At 42.4% G+C, this 23097-nt stretch overlaps 1 protein-coding gene across 1 annotated transcript; it reads right to left on the reverse strand.

Moving 5' to 3' along the window:
• Positions 1–125: 125 nt before the first annotated feature.
• Positions 126–8675, reverse strand: dnajc11a (DnaJ (Hsp40) homolog, subfamily C, member 11a; the record flags this gene model as incomplete). Its single annotated transcript, XM_079225628.1, has 16 exons — positions 126–586; positions 1865–1994; positions 2230–2372; positions 3346–3403; positions 3659–3728; positions 3853–4008; positions 4406–4522; positions 4768–4853; positions 4954–5143; positions 5240–5313; positions 6203–6325; positions 6475–6603; positions 6731–6832; positions 7372–7445; positions 7560–7689; positions 8604–8675. The coding sequence occupies 16 exons, from the start codon at positions 8673–8675 to the stop codon at positions 561–563; spliced, it is 1680 nt and encodes a 559-aa protein (XP_079081754.1). The 3' UTR covers positions 126–560.
• Positions 8676–23097: the final 14422 nt, after the last annotated feature.

The raw sequence follows: 23097 nt of genomic DNA on the forward strand, positions 1-23097 counted from the left end.
TTTCACCTTTAACTTTCAGATTATCCTTCAAATGCACACATTCATCAGCAATGCTTCAATTAAACCAACATAATCAAAAACAATTCATCTATACAATAAATAAAAAGTACCAAAAATGGTTGCGCAACATGAGAGACTGATTTTAATAATATGGCAAATAAACAAAGGTGCATTCATGTATTCAATCACGTAGGCACTGCAGTTTGTGTACGATACAGTACATAGACCCCAATCCTAAATTACAAGCCATATACCAAAAATAAATGGATACCAAGGAGGCTAAAAGACCCGGCACATAAGATGGTAGCCATCGATTTTGGTGTCTCATTAGAATTTCAAGCAGCCCGCAACCCTGTCCATGGACCCTGAATTATGATCAATTCAGTCTGTGATGCTTCCACTCCGCGCTGCATATTTAAATGAATATAAAGACAAAAGGGTAAATGCAATGATTTTCTGAGTAACGAGGACTTCAATCCGTGTCGTATCTAAAACAGGTGTATCCATCTTCTGTCAACCAGCCGAGAGAGGAGTCTTTTTTTTGGTCAGCGGAGGAGCTCCTATGTGTCTGCGTCGATCCTGTGAGCTGTACGGGGGGAAACAGTTACAAAGAAGTCAGAAATAACGCTGCTGGCAGAATAGCTCAGTGGGTTTTAGGAGACTCTCTGAGCGGCGATACAATATTTGGAGAAAAGTTGCATCACACACACACACACACACACACACACACACACACACACACACACACACACACACACACACACACACACACACACACACACACAATGACTCAGGGTTCAAGTCAACTCCCCCTGCTGTCAGTGAGATCTGAAACAGTTCAAGACGATCTGGCAAATCATTAAACCTGCACTGAAGAAGCTAAATATTACATTAAGCGGAGGCACCCCAGGTGAATAGGGTGATGACCTTTCACATTCTCCTTCAAATTCACACATTTCAGTGAAAAAAAAAACAAACACTCTTTTAACCGATAGATATCACCAGGGAACTGCCCCAGTTGATTATTTACATTTAGGCAATTTTTCTTTTTGTATTACCAGTTCTCTGACACTTGTGTTGACATATGCAAATTAGGTATTATGTCATAAAGTTCTGCTATCTTGCCAATCTAAACATTGGATGAAGCCAGGATCAAAATCCTTGTCTCATTTTTGTTGACATGTCGATGTCAAAGATTTCTACTGAAGGAATTTTGGATATCTCAAAGAAAGTACTGTCAACAGCAATAAAAATAAAAGTTCTATAAATCCGGCTGCGGATGAGAACCCTCTTTCATAATATAGACAGAAACTAAACTGGAAAGTGTGTTGTACATAAGGGTTCAAAGTGTTCAAATAAGAAAAAACTAATTTTGAGAAAACAGCCTTTAAAGATACGTGTTGTAAAGTTCTACATCTTGGAAGACACTACAGGGGAAAATGATAAAGAAAATGTACTTCTAGATATCATCATGAAACTTCCCCAGTTGAATATGAACATACAATTATTGCATAATTACTTATGTTTGTTATGAAATTTTGCATTATGAGTTTTCTGAAATTGTAACTTTAAAGGATACACATTATGCTCATTTCCAGGTTCATACCCGTATTTTGTCTTTCTAGAACATGTTTACATGCTTTACTGCTTACAAATGGTCCATCTGAACACTCCTGCATGCACCCTCTGTCTGAAACGCTTCATTTTAGCACAATTTAACAGATGTGCATTTCTAGACACCAGCTGTTGGGAGAAATCTACAAATGTAAATAGACTAAATGTTTTTGCCCGCGTCGTCTGGTCTTAATGGGGGCAAAAAACTGTTGACACACAGTCGCTGTGCTGCATTTTACATTGTACTTACATTGCTTTGGTATCCTGAGTGGTTCGGCGTCTCCTGACAGGACTTGATGCATGACTCCGCGGAACTGATACAGCACCTTCAGGCTCTTCTCCTCCCCCACACAGGGGTCATAGAAACCAGGGAGCCCTGACTGGAAAGCCAACAGAAGGTCATGAGGCGGCAGCAGCAGCAGCAGACTAAATCGTCTTTAATCAAGTTGAGGACATCAGTTTGTAACACTGCAGTACAGTTAAAACCAGTAGGTGTACTATATATATTTAGATGTTTTACACACCAGGAAAATACATTCTGCTGCGTCAATGGATACAGTAACGTTACACGTGTAAAATATACTTTACAGTATCGGGTCTGGGACACATTCTTACCTTTGTCGCCTCAGTGAGGATGAGTTTAGAGTCCTTCACCAGACACTGCAGCGGCACGGTCACGTCAATGACCTTTGCCCTCTCGTGTTTTCGACTGTTGTCGGTCACAAACTTGCCGTACCAGGCGTTGAGGATGATGAGGCCTGGTTTGATGAAGCAGCATCAAAGATAGTGTGAGTCAACTGGAGATGTGATGTATTAATGTGTTATTTTAACGCGTGTCAAAAGGTTAGTCAGCGTCCACAGAATAATCCTTTCAGTCATGCATGCCAGACATATTAGCCACATATTTAATAGCAGAACAAATGTCATTTTGAGAGACTTGATTTGATTTTTTGCAAGTATATAACAAAAAGACAGGACAATTAATTTTAATTGCAGGCTGCATAAACAATACCATAACGATTTCACAGAGTGGTCCATTGAATAATAAAGTGTGTGTGTCTGTCATTACACATGGACACACACAGCCACCCTGCTATTAACATTACTTTACAAGTGCAAAGTCTAAGGGACCTCTGATGATACTAAAATTAAAGTAACCTCTACAGTGACAGGTGTCACAAGCCAATTACCACTTGCAACACTACCCAAGGTGAAAATTACTACCGGGGGCTTTTTGTTAGTGTACTTAACAAAAGTGAACTAAAAAAAGCCAATTATCACTCATCACAAAAGCAGCAGGGTCATTCAAAAAAATCCACTAAACTCTATTTCCTTTTTTTTTTGCTAATGTATTCCTATTTTAAAAGACTCCACAAAATCAAACTAGATACTATCAGTTTCCACTGAGCAAGTCTCCTCATACTACAGTGGAAAGGCCCACACACTCATCTCGCCTTTTACAGCCCTTTTAGATTTCAGTGAACTGCTCAAGAAGATAACTAAAAGCAAGTATTCTGCTTTTTTCACGTGTGAACTGAATCAAAAAATGTACCAGCACTGACATTATTGCACTAAATGACCAAGTCTCGTTTCACATGATGAAAACAGGCAGCGTATCTCAGAAGATACACTTCAACCAGGCATCAAATTATTTCACCTAAAGCGTATTTGTTTCAAAATCACAACCTGCTTCAAAACATCATTCCTGGGATGAGCTCATACAGATCTTACCCATTCTAGACTCCTCCGTTTCAATAATCCTGCGCACAGACTCCTGCATGAGCAAGACCTTCAGAGAGGAAAGAGGCAGGCGGTGGAAAGAAAGGAAGGAGACAGACACAAACAATGAGATTTCAAAATCATATGGATTAAACTAATGATTTTCAGTAAGTCTTTGCATCCTATCTAATCCCATCTCAGCCCATTCATCTGACTGGTGTGGGACTTGTAATATTTCGGGACAAGACCTGCATCTCTTATCAGAGGGCGAACCACAGTGTAGGATTGGTACCACAGTCACACGTGAGCCTGTAAAAATACTCACAGCACTCTCCGCCTCCTGTTTCTTCTTGGCTATATTTGAGGCCGAGCTTTCCCGCTGCTTCTCCAAGTCTCTGGCGAGTTGAAAGATAAACGGAGGAATGAAATGAGCTCGTAAAATCTGGCGCTCACAATACACGTGGTGCTATTTCCAATAACGTTTCTTGCATGAAAGAACTTAAAGTGAGGGGTTCTTACTCTTCCTTCTGGGACCGCACGTAGGGCCGAATAATGAGCTGCTGGATGGCGAGGTAGAAAACCAGTGGTCCAACTGTGGCATAAAATACAGCACTTGGCAGGAGTTGGTCAGTCAGGTGAATAGGGAAGAAATACGTCTGGCTGGCTCTGTTTAGTCTGCAGATATATAAAGTTCTTTAGGTTAGACAGGATAGTGAGAATCATGTGCAAATTGTTCCAAAGATGTGAGAAAATTGTGTCAAAAAAATAACAAAGACGTGCTCAACATGCTCAAGCTTTTTGCAAATCTCCCCGCTGTGGGACTAATAAAGGATTAGATTATTTGATCTCATTTTAAACTCATATCCCAGGAACCAACTAGCATCGTAATGGGTCCAATCCTTCGTTTGCACCCTCAAAGATGCAGCACAAACACGACATGTCGAAAATTCATTGGACTGGCTTGGCATGATGTCACGTCGCGATTCCTATGGGTGCCATGGCAACAGCGCTGCGAGGAGGACCCTCGGGAACCCGCATCAAACTGCAAACGGGAGCAAAGAGGTGCACTTACTTGATCTTGAGGGAGATACCTTGGGGCACTCCCACGCTGACGGTGGCCCCCAGGACACTGTGTCGACTGATCTTCCTCTCAGCACCATACTCCACCACAGTCCCAAAGAAACCTGATCTGGAACATAAAGACAGTCACTTTCTCTCCTTCTGCACTCCGTGTACTCAAAAGTTTACTGGAATTTGAGCTGTCAGTTCTTGCACAAAAACTACCAACTATGTACATTTAAATTGATAGGAACTTGAGGTACTGAACAAACAGATTGACACTAAATAAATCAAATTATGACCTACAACAGGGTTCTCAATGTGGATGTATGATTACATTCTCTAAATAATACATATTGCACTTTGAAAACATACTTTATTGAGCCCTTAATCTTCGTCTGGTCATCATCCTGGAACTTGTACTGGTAGCTGATCATCGCAAAAGTGTGAGGAATGCCAACCTGCAGAGACAAAAAGTGAAACATTTTGGCAAAATCATTGACAAGGAACTGTTTATGGTGTCTTTAACATTGAAGTGAAATACAACTGTTGGCTTCTGACCTGCATTGCAAAGGTGAAATGGCTGCTCTTGGTGTCCCTGACGATGCTGCTGTTCATAGAGGACTGGATGCCCCAGCGCCACTGTAGATAGCCCATTGTGTTCTGGTCTAGGTGGCGGGCCAGCATCGTGGTAACCCCGGGACGCACGCCTCGGGATGAAAACTGAAGGCCGCACTGAGCGGTGGCGAAGCTGAGACACAAAATAAATCAATTAATACAAATAAAAAAAACACTGAATTGTTCATATTGAAGTAAAAATTGAGTAGTCTTGCATTTCAACACATACCATCGAGATGTCAAGTTCCGGAAAATTTTCATTCCAAAGAGAGGTCCTTGGGTGTCTCCAGCGCCGACCTCTACCTGCGTGCACAAACCAACCACAGATATTCATTCACATTTTAAAATGCCGCTGCATGTTGTACCACAAAGGACCGGACTGACAGAAAGAAAGGAAGTGTACATGTGTGTGTGTGTGTGACACAATTAGGGATGGGTATCGTTTGGGCTTTTTCCGAAACCGGTGCTAAACCGATACTTTTAAAACGATACCGGTGCCTAAACGGTGCCTGAACCGATACTTTTCATTGCCAAGGCAATTTTTTTTCTTCAAATTGAACAATATTATTAACTGTTTAAAGTATACTATAGATATAAATAAATAAGTACATACAAAACACACTTCAAACTACAGCTTCAAAGCTTTTAACTTCAAACTATAAAAATATATATTTAAAAAAAGAACAGACACCAGTCCAATCAGGTGGCCTGATGGGACCGTGTGCAACAAAACTCAGACACTGTTGGATCCTAAAACTGCTGCTTTACTGGACTACACGTCATCATTAATATCAACTGGAGAGATTTGTTCCATCAAGCCGAGGACGGACATTCAAAAGCTCGTGCTCGTGTCTCCAGCGATCTCTGTGTGCGCGCACTGTGTGTGTGAGCGCTGGAAGCCCCGCCCCCTCGAGCCCCGCTCTGCATGCAGGCGGACAGAGAGCAAGGCAGCGAGTGTGCTCTGATCCGCGCTATTTTAATAATCGTTTTTAGCGTGCGGGCACCGCGCTACCTTTTTAGTATCTATATACCGTGCAACTTTACAGAGTAGTGTAAAAAAAAAAGTATTTAAATCGGCTCAGGCACCGGAAGGAAGCACCGAAATCTGCGTTGCTTTTCGGTCCGGTAGGTACCGGACGTGTTGTAACCGCACCGGTTCTCGGTACCCAACCCTAGACACAATGCAGCATACCTCTCCCCACCCACTGGCTGAGGTGACTCTCCTGAAGGCCAAGTTAATTGTACCACCTCCGTTTCCATTGTGGGTTGACAAAGAGCCAGACAAAATGGCAGTGTCTTTTGTGGTAAGAGGAGCCTGCAGTAGAACACATAAAACAACAAGTCCTTTGATGAGAATGAGCTAAAACTATCACAAATTCAATTGTGGCTCCAGCTCGTTCAATCCAAAACACATCATAAAAAGGCCACTCATAACCTAATGTAGAATCTGGAGCAACCCCTTACCTCTATGGATTGTGATATGTGCATCTTGTTGATTTCCACATGTGGGACTCCTCCTCCAGCCATATCCTCATAGTCCTCCTCATACTGGTCAAAGAGGTCCGTGGCATCAACACCCACACTAATAGTCCCCTGCAAATAACATGTTTGGGAAAGAATACTGTGTTAATTATTATGTAAATAATATGCACAAGATGCCTAATGACTCTTGAAGTAACATTCGGTTCAATGTGCGACTTGTTACTTCCCCTGGACATACCTTTGGGTTGGTCCTTTGCTGAAGCCTTCTCTCCTCTCGCTCTTTCTGAAGACGCTCATACTCTTCCCGAATCTCTGCAGGGGTTCTTTTTCTCTCCACCACCTGGAGTACAAAGATGTGACTTGAGAGCAAAGCAACCAGTGGTTTGGCTGATTCACAGGTGGCCGATAGAGCTACAGTACATGTTGTACTGTCAAGCAGGGCAAAGATGAAGGAAAACAGGAACTATTTCTCGCAGGTTAAATGAGGCTGATGTCGTGTAGGACAGGATGGTCTTGTGGTAAGAAAGCAGGCTTCATGCCATGAGATTGCAAAACCGAAATATTACGCTCATGTACAGTATGGTTAATTCTTAAAGATTAACTTTGTATTAAGTTATTCTCAAGTCAAGACCCTGAAGGGGTCGATCACAAAATGTTGCACTTACTTAATTCAGGTGCTTTATACATTTCTATTGGAATACTACAGATGCAACTTCCTTCCCACATAAGGCTACAACCCTCTTGCCTGTGTAACACCAAGTTATTGTATATTGGGCTTCATGGAGTGTCAATCCACACAGTACCTATTGTTTCGGGCTGCATAATGTGGCTAGTTTTATGGTATTATTGGCCCCTACAGTCAATCACTTACAAACTTACCTCCCATCCATCAACATCAAGTCCACTCTTGCCATAGATATCATAGATAGCTCGTGACTGCGGCTCCCGAAGCACTAGAAAGACATAGGTACCCACCAAATAACATTAATAACATAACATCATTTGATCGGGTCGGCCATAACACATAGAAGTCCACATCAGCTTCATGTGTAGCTGACTAAACTTACCTTGATAAGCTTCATGTACGAGGTTAAAAAGCTGCTCTGCTTGACTCTTCAGTTCAGGGTCCCGGTGTTTGTCCGGGTGATACAGCATACACAATCGCCTGTATGCCACCTTCAGCTCATCCTGTGTTGCCTGAAGTGAAACATTGAAATGGAGGTCATGTGAGAGAGGAGACTTGTGGGGTGACTCGATCAACAAAACACACAGCCATCGAGACGTCAAGTCTGTTTGTAGCTGTTGCCACAACTTAATTTACTGAATCCTCAAACACCGATTTGATCTTCATAAAGTTGGATAGCGGAACAGTCTGAGCTTAAAAATCAGGTAATAATGTTGAGAAATAGCTTGCAGTATAAAAGGTATTGACCACAGTTGAGAGTATGTACACACATGCAATCTACGCTATTGTTAATATTGTTTTTAAAATCCCTGACGCTTGAACACAAGCAAAGATATGAACGTGTATATAGTGGCATACTGAGTCGCTGTGGAACAGCATGACCCCTGAGACACAAGTTATTTTAGTGTTACAAAATGCCCCTTGCACGAGAACATAATGTTCTCTGCTTTACAAACACGGGCATGAAGACCGAAAGTGTCCGATCCCCCAGGCACCGGAGAACACACGCGTCCTGTCAGCTGTCACTGGTCACCATGTTACACGATTTAACCGTTGGGTAAAGTTATAGCATTAGCTAACTTAGTTAGCACTATCCAGTCCATTGGATGCACGATTAAATTGAAAAAACGTGTCAGTTAGTTGACATTACCACCCATATTACCACATGCACACGCGGTTAACTATCTTACTTCGTCAACTGACAACTGCTTTTTTAAAGTCGTGACCCCGCAACCTGTTCCTGTGAAGTTTCCAGCCGAGGAGTCACAGCACAGAAAGCAATGTCGAGGGTCACAAGCTAGCTACCTAGCTCCCGTTACATGTGATTGGACGGGTAACCGCTACTTATCAACCGGAGGACGTTCACGGAACGACTGTCACGTGCACCTGCACACACGTCTACTCAGATAACGACTGCATATTGTACCTCTCGTCTGACATTAAGAAGGGAATAATAATCATCATTATGGATCTCATCATCATCCAAGGCAGACGCCATGTTTACAACCGGTCATCTCTTCCTCGCGTCCTTTACTCAGCTCGAAGGCGACTCCACGTTCTCTGTCGCCCCCTGGTGGCGGGGACGAACGCCAGAGACAGCGGCTGTGTTCACACGCTTCACAGGCGTGCTCGTGCTGCCCTGAACGGGCTTTTTTCATTTGGAAGTTTAAAACGTACAGTTGTTCATGTTAGTGTAGATTTTATGAGGGATGGTGAGAAGATATGAGGACGGTCTGTCTCCACAGTAAAAAAAAAAAGTAGAGTGGGTTTTCATAACCTACAGTCAAAGAGTGTTTCATCTTAAATTAATTACATTTGTTATATTATTGATATAATTTTGTAAATAACAATATAGCTATAGGTCACTTGATTTGTGACTCATTTGAATATAGTGTTACATTTCCAATTCAATACAATAAATATTGCAGATAGGTGCATATGCTTTACTCTAAAAGGATAATATCTGCATCCTATCCACTGAGGGACCATTCAGGCAGAGGCTGAGAAAATTGCTTCACTGCATTAGCTCTTTCATTAGTTCATTATTACTCTCTTTGCAATAACAACAAACCGTTGACTATATAAGGCGCGCCGAACAGCATGCAGCAGAGGAGCTGTCCTTTCAGCACCCCCACCTCAAACTATACATTGCGTTTCAGCACTGGCGGCCACCATGCTGTTAATGTAGGACGAAGGCAGTCCTTAAGTGCTGTAGTAGTTGACGCGAGTGCCAAAAGCACTGTCTATTAAGCACAATGATGTGTAATTAGATCGCCCGTATAGTCATTTAACGTATAGCCATACTATCGTCAAGCCCATGATGGCCCAACTGCGACACAATGATGCAAGTTGAGAACCTTGACAGCATATAGTGATAGTATGAATTAAAGCAACTGTGTTAGCAGCGGTCTTCGGAACTGTGCATCACATTGACAGAAATGTTGAGGTGGACCCTGCAGCAGCTTCCTGATTGGATCTACATCTCCTATCTGAGATCAGTTCGCCACGTCTAAAGGGAACAAACTAGTCCGCAGGCTTTCAAATGTAAACTGACATCCGGACACTTGATTGATAGACTGTGCAGGCTATACTGCTGTTTTTTAAATTTATATGTGTGCAGTGTTTTATTGTTTGTTTTTAATAGACTATATGTTGCCAGGACTCAATGCAGCCGTCTACATAGTGGATTAAACATAGTTTAAAGGAACCATACAATTAAAACAAGACAAGCGAAATAATTAAGGCTTTTATGGAGGGTTATCTAAAAATGACACCTTGTTTCTCCTGTTATCTCCTGTATGAAACAGGTAAAACCCTCAATTACCATTTTACATCAGCAGAGTTATCTCTGAAGATATGTTAATACAAAAAAAAAAACTTAATGAAGGCCATTAAACAGTAATTTCGCTTAATACCAAGGCACCAACCGAGTTTTTGCCACTCGGGGAAAGGCACATTGTTTATTCTAAAACAACTTTAGCGGGCTCAAAGTCAAACATTTAACATCTAATTAGTCTAAATTAGGGACACAACACGAAGCCTCCCCCACCGAGCATTAATCTTTCTTGTTTTAATACAATAACGCGTCACCAGCTTTTAACAAAAGCGTCACGCCAGACCCGCAGCGCCTCTGAGCTGTTTTACATTCACTGTAAAATAAATAAATAATACAAAAAAAAACACGGCTGGCGGTGTCAAGGTGAGGGGAGATGTGTTTTCCATCCCGGAGCCTCTCTGTCAGTCACCGCCTCACAGCCAATAGTAAGTTCTCCTCGGTCGGACCGACTCGCCGCTTGCTCCTCCGGTCCCTCCTCGTGCTGTCCTCGCCGTGCACGCGCGTGGTACCCACGGTCGTGAGGAGGAGGAGGATGTTGCGCGTGAAGGGGAAATGGCTGCCGAAAACAAGCCGGAAGGTAAGAGAAATATAATGGGATTAATTTACTAGTATGACCGCCGCGTGATTTTTTCGGAACAGGCACAACTCTGCGCGGAGATGACACGCGCGTGAGGACAAGCGGGGGGATTTTTGGGTGGAAAACGGCTCCGCTATTTTCCTCCGAATAGGCAGCTAAAACGTGGAGACATCACCTAGCCAGCTAATATTAGCTTGCATTCTAGCCAGCTACTATTCCCATCGTAGCCCACATTTAAAGCACGCCACGGGGACAAACACTCCGCGTGGCCAAAGTAACGCGGTCGCCGTTTATTTCGCTGCAGGGTTCGCGTCAAACGACGAGCAGTCCAAGTAGTTAACAACAAGGCTAAGTTAATGACAACATGTCATTGGCATCGACTAACTTCTTCCCTTATTACCCAGCTTCAGAAAGCGGCTCGGTTGTGTAAGTTTATCTGTCAACGCGGCGCTCTCTCCGCAGCCGCCTATTTGCGGGCTTGTTTCGCAGGCATTGCGATAATGACTCAAACATCTGTTTTCAAAATGCATTAGTCTTGTTTTTATTTAGAAATATATATTTTATTTCCCCGTCTAGGAGGCGGTTGTTTCAGTTCCCACCCCCTCGAAGCGCGAGCATTTCCTCTGGCATTCAGCGAATGTTTGCGAGTAAGAAGTGATGCTTTTTTTTAAATGAGCGGATATTATGTTTTTCTTTTTTCTTCTTCTCCAAATGCCAATTATAGCCTAGTACTTGGCCTATATTCGTGTTTGAGACACGGGTATGAAAACGTTGTAATGCCCGCTCCGCTTGCGATGCCCTTATCGCACTTGAAATGAAATGCCATCACACGAGAGGAAACAGGGAGGATGGAGAGTAGGGTTTCCAGCAGCCTGCTCATTACACTACTTTACACATCGGACGAAATGATGACTTTTATCCCCCTCAGCTTATTTCATACGGCTCACTAACTTAAAATTAAATGCAATAGACGTACTTATTTTCTCCTAAGTGGGCTATTTTATTGCAAAAACATATGCATACGAGATCGGTTCTCGTTCAAAGATGCCCATGGACTTTTTAGGTGAGTAATTAAGCACCTCATTTGAAAATATGGATAAGATGTATATAAGAAGAGCTTTTTTTTTTTTTACTGCTAAGATCATGGAATGATTGACGTGCTCACGAGAGCCGGCATTCTTAGATGATGACATCATAAAGCAACTTAAAAATGTAATTTGTAGAATTTCATGGAAACAAATGTTGGGCTTGTTAACCTCATGTGCATGTCTAATTCAATGTTGGTGTTATTGCTTTTGTATTGGTCTCAGTTATGTAAAACTTTGAACTCTTTAACTTTAACTCTAGTTTTTTGATTTGTAGAATTAGTCATGCGAACAATAGGTCACTAATACATAATTGGTTCTTACTTTTTTGCCTAAACCTGCAGTATTCTTTTATGCTTCATTGATTTGTGTTGCACCTTTGGGTGGAACAAAAGAGTCGTCCAAGACTTTAAAAGCGTCTGCGTAATTTGAATATGAGAGGAACAAAAAAAAAAAAATGCATTAGCTGCAGCTGTTTCTGAGCTGTTCACAACACATTGTTGCGGGCTTCCAAAATGTAAAAGACCTCCCTCAGAGTTTGCTGTGAGTAACCTCAAACACAAATTCTTTTTGATGTAGAATTACTTTAATGTTTCAAATGGGAGTAAACAAATTGCCGCTGTCCATATGAGGGGAGACGATAAAAGACTCAGTTGTTTGCATGTCAGTGTGCCAACCACCAAACAGAGCCCCACCAGGGGGTGCTATTGAGCTACAAAAGCCCACTTACTATATGAGGGATCTGTCTGTGGTTATGACAAAAAAATAAAGACATCTGGTTATGATAGTAATGACTTCACTGTGGCGTGTAGTCCTAATGTATTCATCTACATAGCTGAACTTAACAAATGGGCTGCAGTTGTTAATCTGGATGCGTCTCCGACACAGGGAGCTCTCACTGAAAACCCTGCCTTGAAAGTCCCATTGCTGAGCAGGTTAAGTTATTTTCAGTGTTCCTGTGAGGCCGGTCAGTGGAAAAAGGAGGAGGAGGAGCAAGGGGAGAGAAAGTGCTTCATACCTTCACATGAATACAACGTTGTCTCTCATGCAAAACCGGCCTTCACAGCTTTTACATAGCGCTGTCATGCTGAATCTTAACTCCCTCCTCCAGTTTTAGCATGTTCATTAATGTAGAACATGCGTGTCAAATGTGCATCACTATTTTTTTATTTTTTATATGACACATCCCTGGATGTTGGGATGCCACCGAGAGAGCTGAGCAGTGTTTCCTTAACCTTTTGTCCTTGTGGTATGCAGCCAGTGCTGATCTCTCCTGCTTGTTTGGCAGCTCTTATGATGGCCCATAACAACTGAGGGTTACATCTTGTGTTAAACCCAGGGGCCACGACCCAGTCTCACTCAGTAATGTAATGTTTACATCCTGGGGTATTTCTCTCCAGCCTAACTGATTGTCAAGGCCCTTGGGGGTATTTTTTTTCTCCCTCTTCACACTCTTAAAAAGCACTGTGTGTCCGTAACTTTAAGTACAAGGCCTGGAGGGCACTGAAAAGTCAAGCTGGATACGTCTTACAGTGAGACTGCTCTGGATAAAACTACACCAATGGTTTCACGACTCTACCAGAGTAGATAATCATAAACATGTTGCTGTTCAAGAGCCAAATTTAAAGAAATTAAACAGGCACTTTTTGCAAACACAAGCGACAGAACTAACACTGTTTTAAAGTTAAGTGTGGCGTATTTACAATTCATGTAAAGCTATAAGCAAGGCCGCTGATGGGATCGTTTACTGACACATAAAACTCACACAGGTGTGTTAAACGAACCAAGTAAATCCTCAAGTAATGCAGTTGGAACTTCAGTGACGACGGCAACAATCCGGCGAAGGTTCCTTTCCAAAATTGCGAATGAGGCTCGTAGCCTCGGCCGCGCTGGAAGTAATATCGTCCCATTTATTTTCAAGTGGGCACAGTTTCAAAAAAAAGTTTCCTGATGTTATCATTTCACTCAAAGTTCAGGGTGAAGCAGCAGCGAAACATCGAGTAAGCAAGCAGTCAGCCATTAACTCACAAAAGTGCTTGTGCAGCAATGGTATAAATATTTCTCTGCCGTTTTGTGAAGAAGGACGAATTCAACCTCCTCGTGATGTCGGACGACTCGCTCTCGCAGTTTTGTGTTGGATCAGGCGCTACGTTTTTTCTTTTTCTTTCTTCCCTCCTGCCTTTTAATTGAATCAGCGAGGTGAGGATGGATGGGACCGCGCGCCGCTCTGTGGTTGCCTCCGCTGATGGATTGTATTGATTCATCCAGTTTACTACTGATACAATAGGGAGTGTTATTGACCCGTATCAAAGCAGGCCATAGCGACAGTGACTTTTCGTACTGTCCACTTTTTCTTATAAAGACACCAAATTTAAACAATGGAGAACTTCACGGTTTCACACGACAATCGACTAATTCACTGTGATTAATTATCAATTTTGTTATTACGACTGTGCATATTATTAGCATCATGTTTTGCCCAACAGCTCTTGTGTGTTTTAAAATGTGTTTCAATATACTGTCTAGCCTGTGTTGACATTGCTTGCATGGGGACTTTGCTCAGTTATCACGGGGCTGGGAGAATGCTTCTTTTCCTCCATTTTCTCTACTTTTCTCTTTGCCTCCTGAAGGACTGAAGAAAGTTCGTAATCCGGATCGAATGTACAGATCAGCAGTGTGTTATGCTGGCCATGGTCCACCTAAGAGTATCAGTGATGACACAGAGACGAACAGTAAGAGTCAGTTATTAATACTGCATTGCTGCTCCGAGAGGCCACTCGCTGGCCAATCTATTATTCATTCATTGATTCATTTATTTACTTCTTGATTTCATCCGTCCCCATGCCCCCACCCCCCCCCCCCGACCCCCTCCTCCTTTTATTCTCCTCCAACACAACACCTCCTCCGGCTGCTCTGTTGATTGAAGTGTCTGCTTTACGGGATCACGCTGTCAATAGCTGAAGTGTTGTCGTTAACTAAGAGTGATTGTTTCAGGTTGAGGCCAGGGGATCAGGACCTGAGCAGACCCTCAGAGAGAAAGCTTACACGATGAGCCATCAATTATGGCCCTGTACTTGCCTTTTCTCTGCTTTTCTTAAACCGGTATTTAATGGGGGGAGAATCGAACCCAAGTTAACAGTAGTGCGACTTTAAAATCTTTAAGAATTGAATTGTGCATGACAAAAATATGTATGCAACGCTATATCCTATGATACTTGCTTTCTTCAAATGGATTGGTCTTTGCCTTTGCCTCGCTTTCATTATTTGTGCTCTATGAGAACTGTAGACTAGGGGCAAAGAACAAAGACAACCCGGCGTCACAGCTGAGGTTTTTCTGACTTAAAAACTAGCTTCTGTGGGAATTGCTTCAGTGCACTTACAAGTCTGTGTACATGTGCTATTTTCTGTCATAACCAAACCAAAAAAATCTGTCAAATATAGGCCAAAGTCGTGTATTTATTTGTGGATGATTTCCCCTTCAATCCTCTTTGTGCCGGAATTTTCGCCTCTGTCTTCGCCCATTGGAAAAAAAAAGCTGTCCTCTGTAAAGCAGATAGCTTCCCAGCAGAAAGGAAGCCCATCATTGTTAATGAATACACCAGTTTCCTCGCTGCTGGAAGACTAGATCCAGACTCCAGACTGGGTAATTAAGTGGGCTCATGTATTGTCATTTCTAAATAGAGAGGCTGAAATCACCCACAACCCCTTGTTAGACTCCTCACTCGAGAACTGTCACTGGGAGAGCTCTTCTGCACCAAATCCTTTTGGGTATCTTTTAAAAGAATGGACAGATTTAATGGCAGGGGACCGCTGGCGCACATCTATGAAACAGGGACGCAGACTGTAACAGGGACATTGTTGATAAGACTTTTGCGTTACCCCCTCATGTGTGACAGCTGTGACTGACAATACGTTTTGCCGGTCTTGCTATTTCCCCTCATGTTATTGCGTGGTATTACAGTATCCTGTACCCATGTTAGACACCCTGTTTAATGCGTTCAGCCTGAGGGTTTTTCCGCCTCACCAGGACACTCGGTAGGAGAATATAGCAGCTGAAACCGCTAGGTAAACCATTGATCTGAGTAATCGTCTGAGTAATTGTGGGAGTAGTTATGATACAGAAAGAAGGGCTTTGTTTGTGTGCATGTGTAAGCAGGAGGGAGAGAGCGAAAGAGAACAAGAGCTAGAGGGAGTGAGAGAGGGAGAGAGAGAGACCTCACCTCTGCTCTCCTTGAGATGGGATTTTTATGGATGGGTGAGCATGGTGAGGGCTGAGAACACATAAAGAGTCATTTTCAGTTTGTTGCAGGCAGTTAACCGTGTGTGCATGTTTGCTGAACTTCCAGTAATCGGCCGAGGCTCTTTTTTTTTTTTTCAGCTGTTTGACTTTTTGACAGTCTTCCCTTATTATGCTTTATGACACCGCGCTGTTATAACCTCACGGAGCCGTCGCGCACCCAGGGTACAGCCACTTAGAGAATTTAAATGATGTAATTCGGAAACAATTAATTCTGCCGCCTTGCACATGTTGCATATCGCGTGGTCATATAAATGCATGAGAAATGGTGTCCAGCTAGATTTAGTGTAGTTCAAATCTATTACTGCCATTCAGGCTCATAATTGAGCACCGGGAGGAGAAGAACACCTTTTGCTTCTTTTAGAACAGCTGTGTGTGTGTGTGTGTGTGTGTGTGTGTGTGATCTCGTTGTAGTGTTGTTGTAACATAGCAACGCTATAGTCCAGGAAGACTTTGGTCGTGGGCGGTTAGTGATCTCACTGTATGTAAGAGCGTTATCGAACAGGCTATAGGGCAAATTACACAGATAATTGGTTTCCCAGTCCAACACTAACGCACGGCTGTTTTAAGTCCACACACTCCTTTCTATGTTCCCATCAAGAGCCATCAGGCTGTTGGGAGACCTGCTCCTGGACTACGGTTCAATCACTGTTATTACTGCCAGGGAAATCAGACTCCACCTAAATTGTCCAGAGTTGTAGTAAAACTCAGCTCAGAATCTCCCACAAGTAGTATGCGACAGACTTTGGTCTAATCAAGTGCTCTCTTCACTATAGTTTCCAAGTACCGCCAGTCTTCCTGGCAGATACAGTATAAAATGGATGATATAGAAATTCAAGGTCTGCACACATTGTTTTTGCAATGTCTCCTGACATTTCAAACCTCTTAAAATGAGGGATTTTGTGTCAACTACAAATGTAAACTAGAATTTTTTTTTCACAAAATGGGATACAGTACATCAATACATCACAGTGCAAAAGGGTAATCGTTTTTCTTTTTTCTTTTTCTTTTTAAGTTTTCCATATGTTTAAAAACTAAAAGTTAATTACATATTAATGGTTAATCATTTTCTTAATGATTAACGTTTGCTTTAACATTTTAAATGAGCCTCGGAGTCATGACGTTTGGCTGCGAATGATTAGCGACACATTTTGGGGCTTAGCTGAATCACAGGAAAGTGTCTTAATCTGAAGGCTGCAGGGGTAATATCCCATTACTGTAAATGCCATCGCAATAGCCTCCTGCAGGTAACTCCCCTTCCTCCCTCCCCCTCCCTCCCTTACCTTTCCTCTTTCTTCTTTCATGCCTCACAACCTGATTGATCGCTTTTAATTGACAGCTTGTCATCAGTTGACCACTCATGGCCGCCTGAGTTCATCTCTGCTTCACATTTGACCACATTCTTTTTTTTTTGTTGAGGTTTTTTTTCTTTTTTCATTCAGCCGTCGTCTTGTAACTGCTCTCACCATGTTAACCTGTCACTGCACCTTTGCCTTTGGTCGGTGCTTCAAGTCCATGGACCGTTTTGACAAATTGCCTCCTATATATCTGGTTAATACTTAATGCACGTCACATCCCACACACTTAAGATGTGGACTGCATGAATTTAGATACTCATATGTCTCTCCCTGTCCATGCATTTCACAGACTGCATGCTTTAGAAACAGTTGTTGTCAAATCCCCTGCTAGTGATGCAAGTACTGTACAATGATTGATATAATAAGTGATGTTATACTGTTTCTGTCCCTCTCACTGTGACTGCATAACTGTGTGAGTGTTATTCTGTCAATGCAATGCAGGGATTAGGTGATCAAAATATCCGTTGCTTCTTCAAAAGTAAGCTCTTGGAACAAACACCATTGTTAGTTGCAGGGGGTGTAACAGAGGTGAAACAATGTGGCTCATTTGATCTTTAGAAGGACTGGGGTTAAGTTCCCATCAGATAAAATAAAGTCCTCATTTTAGGAAATGGGGGCAATTAAAGATGTTAAAGTGGGTAGGATTTTGCATATATCTAATTTTGCGACATATTTTAATCTATCTAAATACAGTATCGTTCACGACCATTGATAACTTAAATTATGTGCAGCATTATGTTTTTTTTGTGTGTTTCTGATATCTTTAAATTTCTTAACCCAGTTGATGAAATATGTCTGAGCGCAGCTTTTTTTGGCTGACTGGGCTCATTTTGGAGCTAAACTCTTTGGGGTATTTTTGATCTGGCCCAGTGGATGGCTGTCATCCAACCTAATGATAACAGACATTGCCATAGGCTTAATTCAGATTCACAGCACTTCTTTCTGGACAGAGATGAAAGCCAAATGTTTATCCACAGGACGGCTCATTCCTCTGTGATTCAGCTCCCTACTGTTACAGGTATAGCTCCAAAATACTGTTCCACAGCTCTTTACATCCTTAAGCCACATTTGCCACTGAACTGATGTGGACAATGTTTGCATTCAAACTGTTACTTTGGATATGCACCGCCAGCAGCGATTGGTTGCATGATCTATAGCCAAAACATTAGCTTGCAATTTCTCCACAATGTGGGCACAGATTAAAAAGAAAAACTGTCACTCCCAGAGCGCTCTGAGACAGAGACGGAAGAGAGAGGGTTTTGCGTTCAGGGCTCGGATATTGATTAAAGATTTGTTTTTGTCAGCCTTTCCAGTCTCATGACCCTCGCTCTCGTCTCTGGGGTGGGGCTGGGAGCAAGCTAGCATGACAGATACCCTTAAATTTGGCCCAAGTGTTTGCTTAGCCGCCAGGATCAGTGATAATCCAAACATTAGCAGACAGAAATATATATCTTCATACCCATTCGGCGGATGGGGATGTGACTTATGTTCAGAACGCAAACGGCCAGCGATGGCAACGCGAACGCCTCCGTGTTGGAACAGAGCCCCTCTCCCCGTTTAGCCCTTTGTATGTGAGCTCGCTCGTCAAGATCCAGAGTGTAATTGGCTCCAGTGTGCCAGCTCTGCTCAGCACATCCTCTCACGTAACAATCTCTGGTATCAGCCTGTCTTGCACTTTCCTGTTTTACAACCAAATAGTAGCTTTCCGTGTATCCCTATCTTGGCTAATGTACAAGCAGTCATTAAGCTCGCCGTTTCCACTCCAAAATACATATTAAACCGTACAGGAGGAGTCCACAGGAAATGCAAAAGACGCAGAGTTCCTCCCGGGCTTTGATCAACTCCTCCTGGTTGAGAAAAAGAGAGATGCATTTACGTTTTCAAAGCCAGATTTCTGAGGGTAATTTGTTGTTTATGCACTGATCAAATCAGACAATTTGATTAGGAAGAGCTTGTCTACTATATTCTGTAAACCTATTCCAAATCTGGCATCTAAGCTATTCCCCCTGTGCCGGTTGTTTTCATCTGATGCACGAACCACAGTATATGTGGCTTTTCATGCCACCGTGGACAGATCTTTAATTAGTAAGCAATACTTTGTTGGAACGCTCACAGTTCCTCCCTCACATCTGATGAAATGCCAGTGGAGGGAACAGTAGACATCCAGCACCTGAAATACTATTAGTGTAGATAAATAGCAGGTGAAAGAACAAAACCGTTTAGAGTTACGAGAGTATAATGCTGCAGAAAAGAAACCTCAGCACTCAGTAACAGTTACGTTGAGTTAACCTTTGTGCTCTTTGAGAGCCTCGTGAGAAACGTTCTTGTGTAACAACAAGGCCCCTCTCAAGTTAGACAATGACTCTCAGATTAGAGAAGGCCAACTGTGAACATCTGAAAAATAAGGGCCACATCTCAAACACATGCTTTATTTAACAGCACAAAGCACAGTGCACTGTTTGAGCAATGACAGCAGTTTGCCTGTTCTTCAAAGAAATACAGTCATCCATATCTGAGATGGATAAAAAGCTCCAGCACGGTGGCCCGCTGTAATCGAATGTTAATGTACTGTCGGCTGTTGAAATGCCTCCACTCTATATGGACCGTGTGCATATGAGTCGACAGGCTGGTCAGCTCACTGGTTGGCTTTTCCCCCCTCTGGATGCTTTAGTCTTAATTTAGCAGAGAAAATGTACATCCACACATCCAAATAAATAATGATTATGTCACAGCAAAAAAAAAAAAAATCTGATAAGTGCTTTGTCTATTTCAATGGCGATGCTGCAAACAAGCATAGTATATTATAATAGTATGAACTACATTGCACAGGTGTAATGTTAAAAAGCCGGTATTGCTATTATATGAGAATATTGGTTGCAAATCCTTTGAACTCAGTCACTGCCTGAAATGCATGATCCAAAGACATCAACAGACACTTGGCGTGCTCCCTGGTGATGCTCTGCCAGGCCTGTGCTGCAGCCATATTCACGTCTTGCTTGTTTTGGGGCCTTTTTTGTGCCTTCAGTCCTGTCTTCAGCAAGTGAAGCATATGCTCAGTTGGATTAGTGTTGAGGTCAGGTGACTGCCAGGAACGTTACACAGTTTGGCCATAAAAAAAACACTTGGTTTCCTATACAGTCTGTGGGATGAGGCTCACCGTCCTGCAGCATTGTCTTATTAATGAGAGCCTATAGATATAAAAGGCTATGCGGCCCACAAGCGGGAGAGGGTGAGGAGCGAGACGCGAGTGCGGCTGCGCGGGGCTAACGGTCAGGCGCACGTGAGTTGTTCTGAAAGCAGCGGAGTTAGCAGAGGGCAGCTCGTGGAGGCTTTGAAGGTAACGTTATAACGTTATTTCAAGTCCTGCGGAGGTTAGTGTCAAACACTCGTCACCCAAACGTCACGTCTTAATTAAGACATTGATGGGATGCACGTGCGTGTAGTTTTAGACGCAGGTGTACACGTCCCGAGCTCTATACCCATCGTATAGACATACAGAAATTCGCAAAAAAAAGAGTTAAAAAAAAGCAATCCAGTGCTAGATAGTTGTTGTGCACATTCGCAAAAAGGAACTGTCGATAGCCAATTCGGCATCCGTGTAATCGGTCAGATTTGCCAAAATGTAAGCAAACAAGGCTTAAAACGAGGCTGGAATTTCAAAGTAAAATGCATGTTGTGTCTCCTCTCCATGTGCACAGCATACTGAACCTGCTTTCCGTGGCAGGAAGTGTTGTGGATCCAATAATACTTTCAGCAAAAACATGTAATGATCCTGAAATTGTAAAAAAAAAAACAAGTGAGCGATTGTATTGCCTTTGTCGAGATCTTGGGGCCCAAGTAGCTCGCTGGCAGATGAAGCAGACCCATCCTACGGTAGATTTCTATCTCGATTCGCTCAGTGAGAAAATCCCCAACATCGGCTACTTGAGACATATTCCAATTCAGCTCTGTCTCAATGGTGTCATAGGAGGGAGTGCCAGAGAGCAGCATTGAATCCTGAATAATCTGAGCGGAGACAGACTCGCCATATGTATCTGCTGCTGCTGCTGCTGCTGTCTGCCGGTTGCAAAAAAGCATCTTCAGAGCACATTTGGTTAGATGGGAGATGGCCAAGCCTTTGCACTGACCCGTGCTGAACCTGAGTGTGTATTCTCTATTTGTGTGGGCTTCCATATTGAAGGCCCTTGCTCTTCTTGAGCCTTTTTAGTGAAAGATAACACACATTATCTAACGCCGCATTGAGGCTAGACTACATCTTCTATCTTATTTGAAGTGGATGCCGTGGAATAACACGTGTACACGGAAAAACAAGCTCCCTTTTACTTTGGTACCTCTCTTGATCACTCGGTTGCAGCGTGTTTTCCAGTTCTGACGGTGAAACCGCTCTGGTGGTACCGAGCAGCAGCTGCTGTGTGTGATTCCTAATTGGGCGAAGCAAGTGATTACAGATACCTGTGCATCTCCTATAAAACAGAGTGTACATGCAGAATTATGGGTACAAATGAAAATACTCCATATCTACTCCTGCGTTCCTTTGGGAGCAATGTGGTTCCACCTAACGCATTACACTTGGAGGCTCCAAGCGGCGCCATCTCTGTGCACCTACTGAGTTCAGTCCCATTGGCTTTTCCATATGGGGGTTTCTGGGCAGTAGCACACTGCTCTTGCTGTGATGTACAGCAAGCTACATGCACTCTGGTTGTATCCTCATGATCAAGTGCACTGCAGGATTATTTGTAGGGGCTTCAAAGTGGTATTTTGCTTCAATTGAACTTTTTTTTTGCTGTTTTTTCCTCCCTTCTTTTTCAGTCAACTACTGATATGAGCTACCTCAGGGATCCATAGTCAGCACTCGTATGCAGGCTTCTCTCTGTCTCTCCCCTTACTTTCCCATACGCTAGTATCCTTACCCACAGTTCTATAAATATGAAAGAATGTTGTTTTCTAGCTGTGATGCATTTTCAACCAAAATTGCTTTGCAAACAGTATTTTGTGTTACTTTTAACTTTTAAAGAATGCATTTACATTCGATCCACACACGTTAAAATGGAATAATGCATTCATTTGCACATTGCTTGAACATTACTCGGATTAAGTTGCTCCGCATCCCAGATTTGCAGTGTTACACATTGTAAATGCGTTAGAAGTGTGGTATTCAAAAGATTAGATGCTCACAGTGAATGTGGGACAGGAATAACTTTATATAAACTTTAGTGGAAACTAGAGACAAGAGAAGCTCATATTGTTGACCTGCTCTGCTTTAGATCATACGCATGGTGAAATATTTCCTCAAAGATAGAGTCTTATATAAAGCTCTATATCCACCCTTTGAAATCAACCAAACACCTTTTCCACGCAGTCCTTTTTAGATGTTGATGCAGCCCATATTGCTTTATTTCTTTCTAGTGCTTTTGCATTGTCTTCAACTTTTAAAAGGTTCTTCTGTTTCTCTTTTTTTTGTCCATTTAAACTCATTATTAATGATAAGATCCTTGCTTGGAATATCTTACTTTTGTATGTAAATTATTTCCACACGATCCTATATCTCATGTTTTGATAAAAAAAACTGAAAAACGCCACACCACTATAATAGGATTGTTCACGATATTATAAATTCAATATGTTTTTGTCCCCCCAAACAATATAATATGTTCACATTTAAGCCATCTGCATATTTCAACAGGAAAAAAAAAACAACGGAATGAGATAAACATTTGAATGCATCCATGCATGAGGGACGTCTTTAAACCTTACTGTTTATAATGGT

The sequence above is a fragment of the Taurulus bubalis genome (assembly GCF_910589615.1).
Source record: "Taurulus bubalis genome assembly, chromosome: 11".
NCBI classification, from domain to species: domain Eukaryota; kingdom Metazoa; phylum Chordata; class Actinopteri; order Perciformes; family Cottidae; genus Taurulus; species Taurulus bubalis.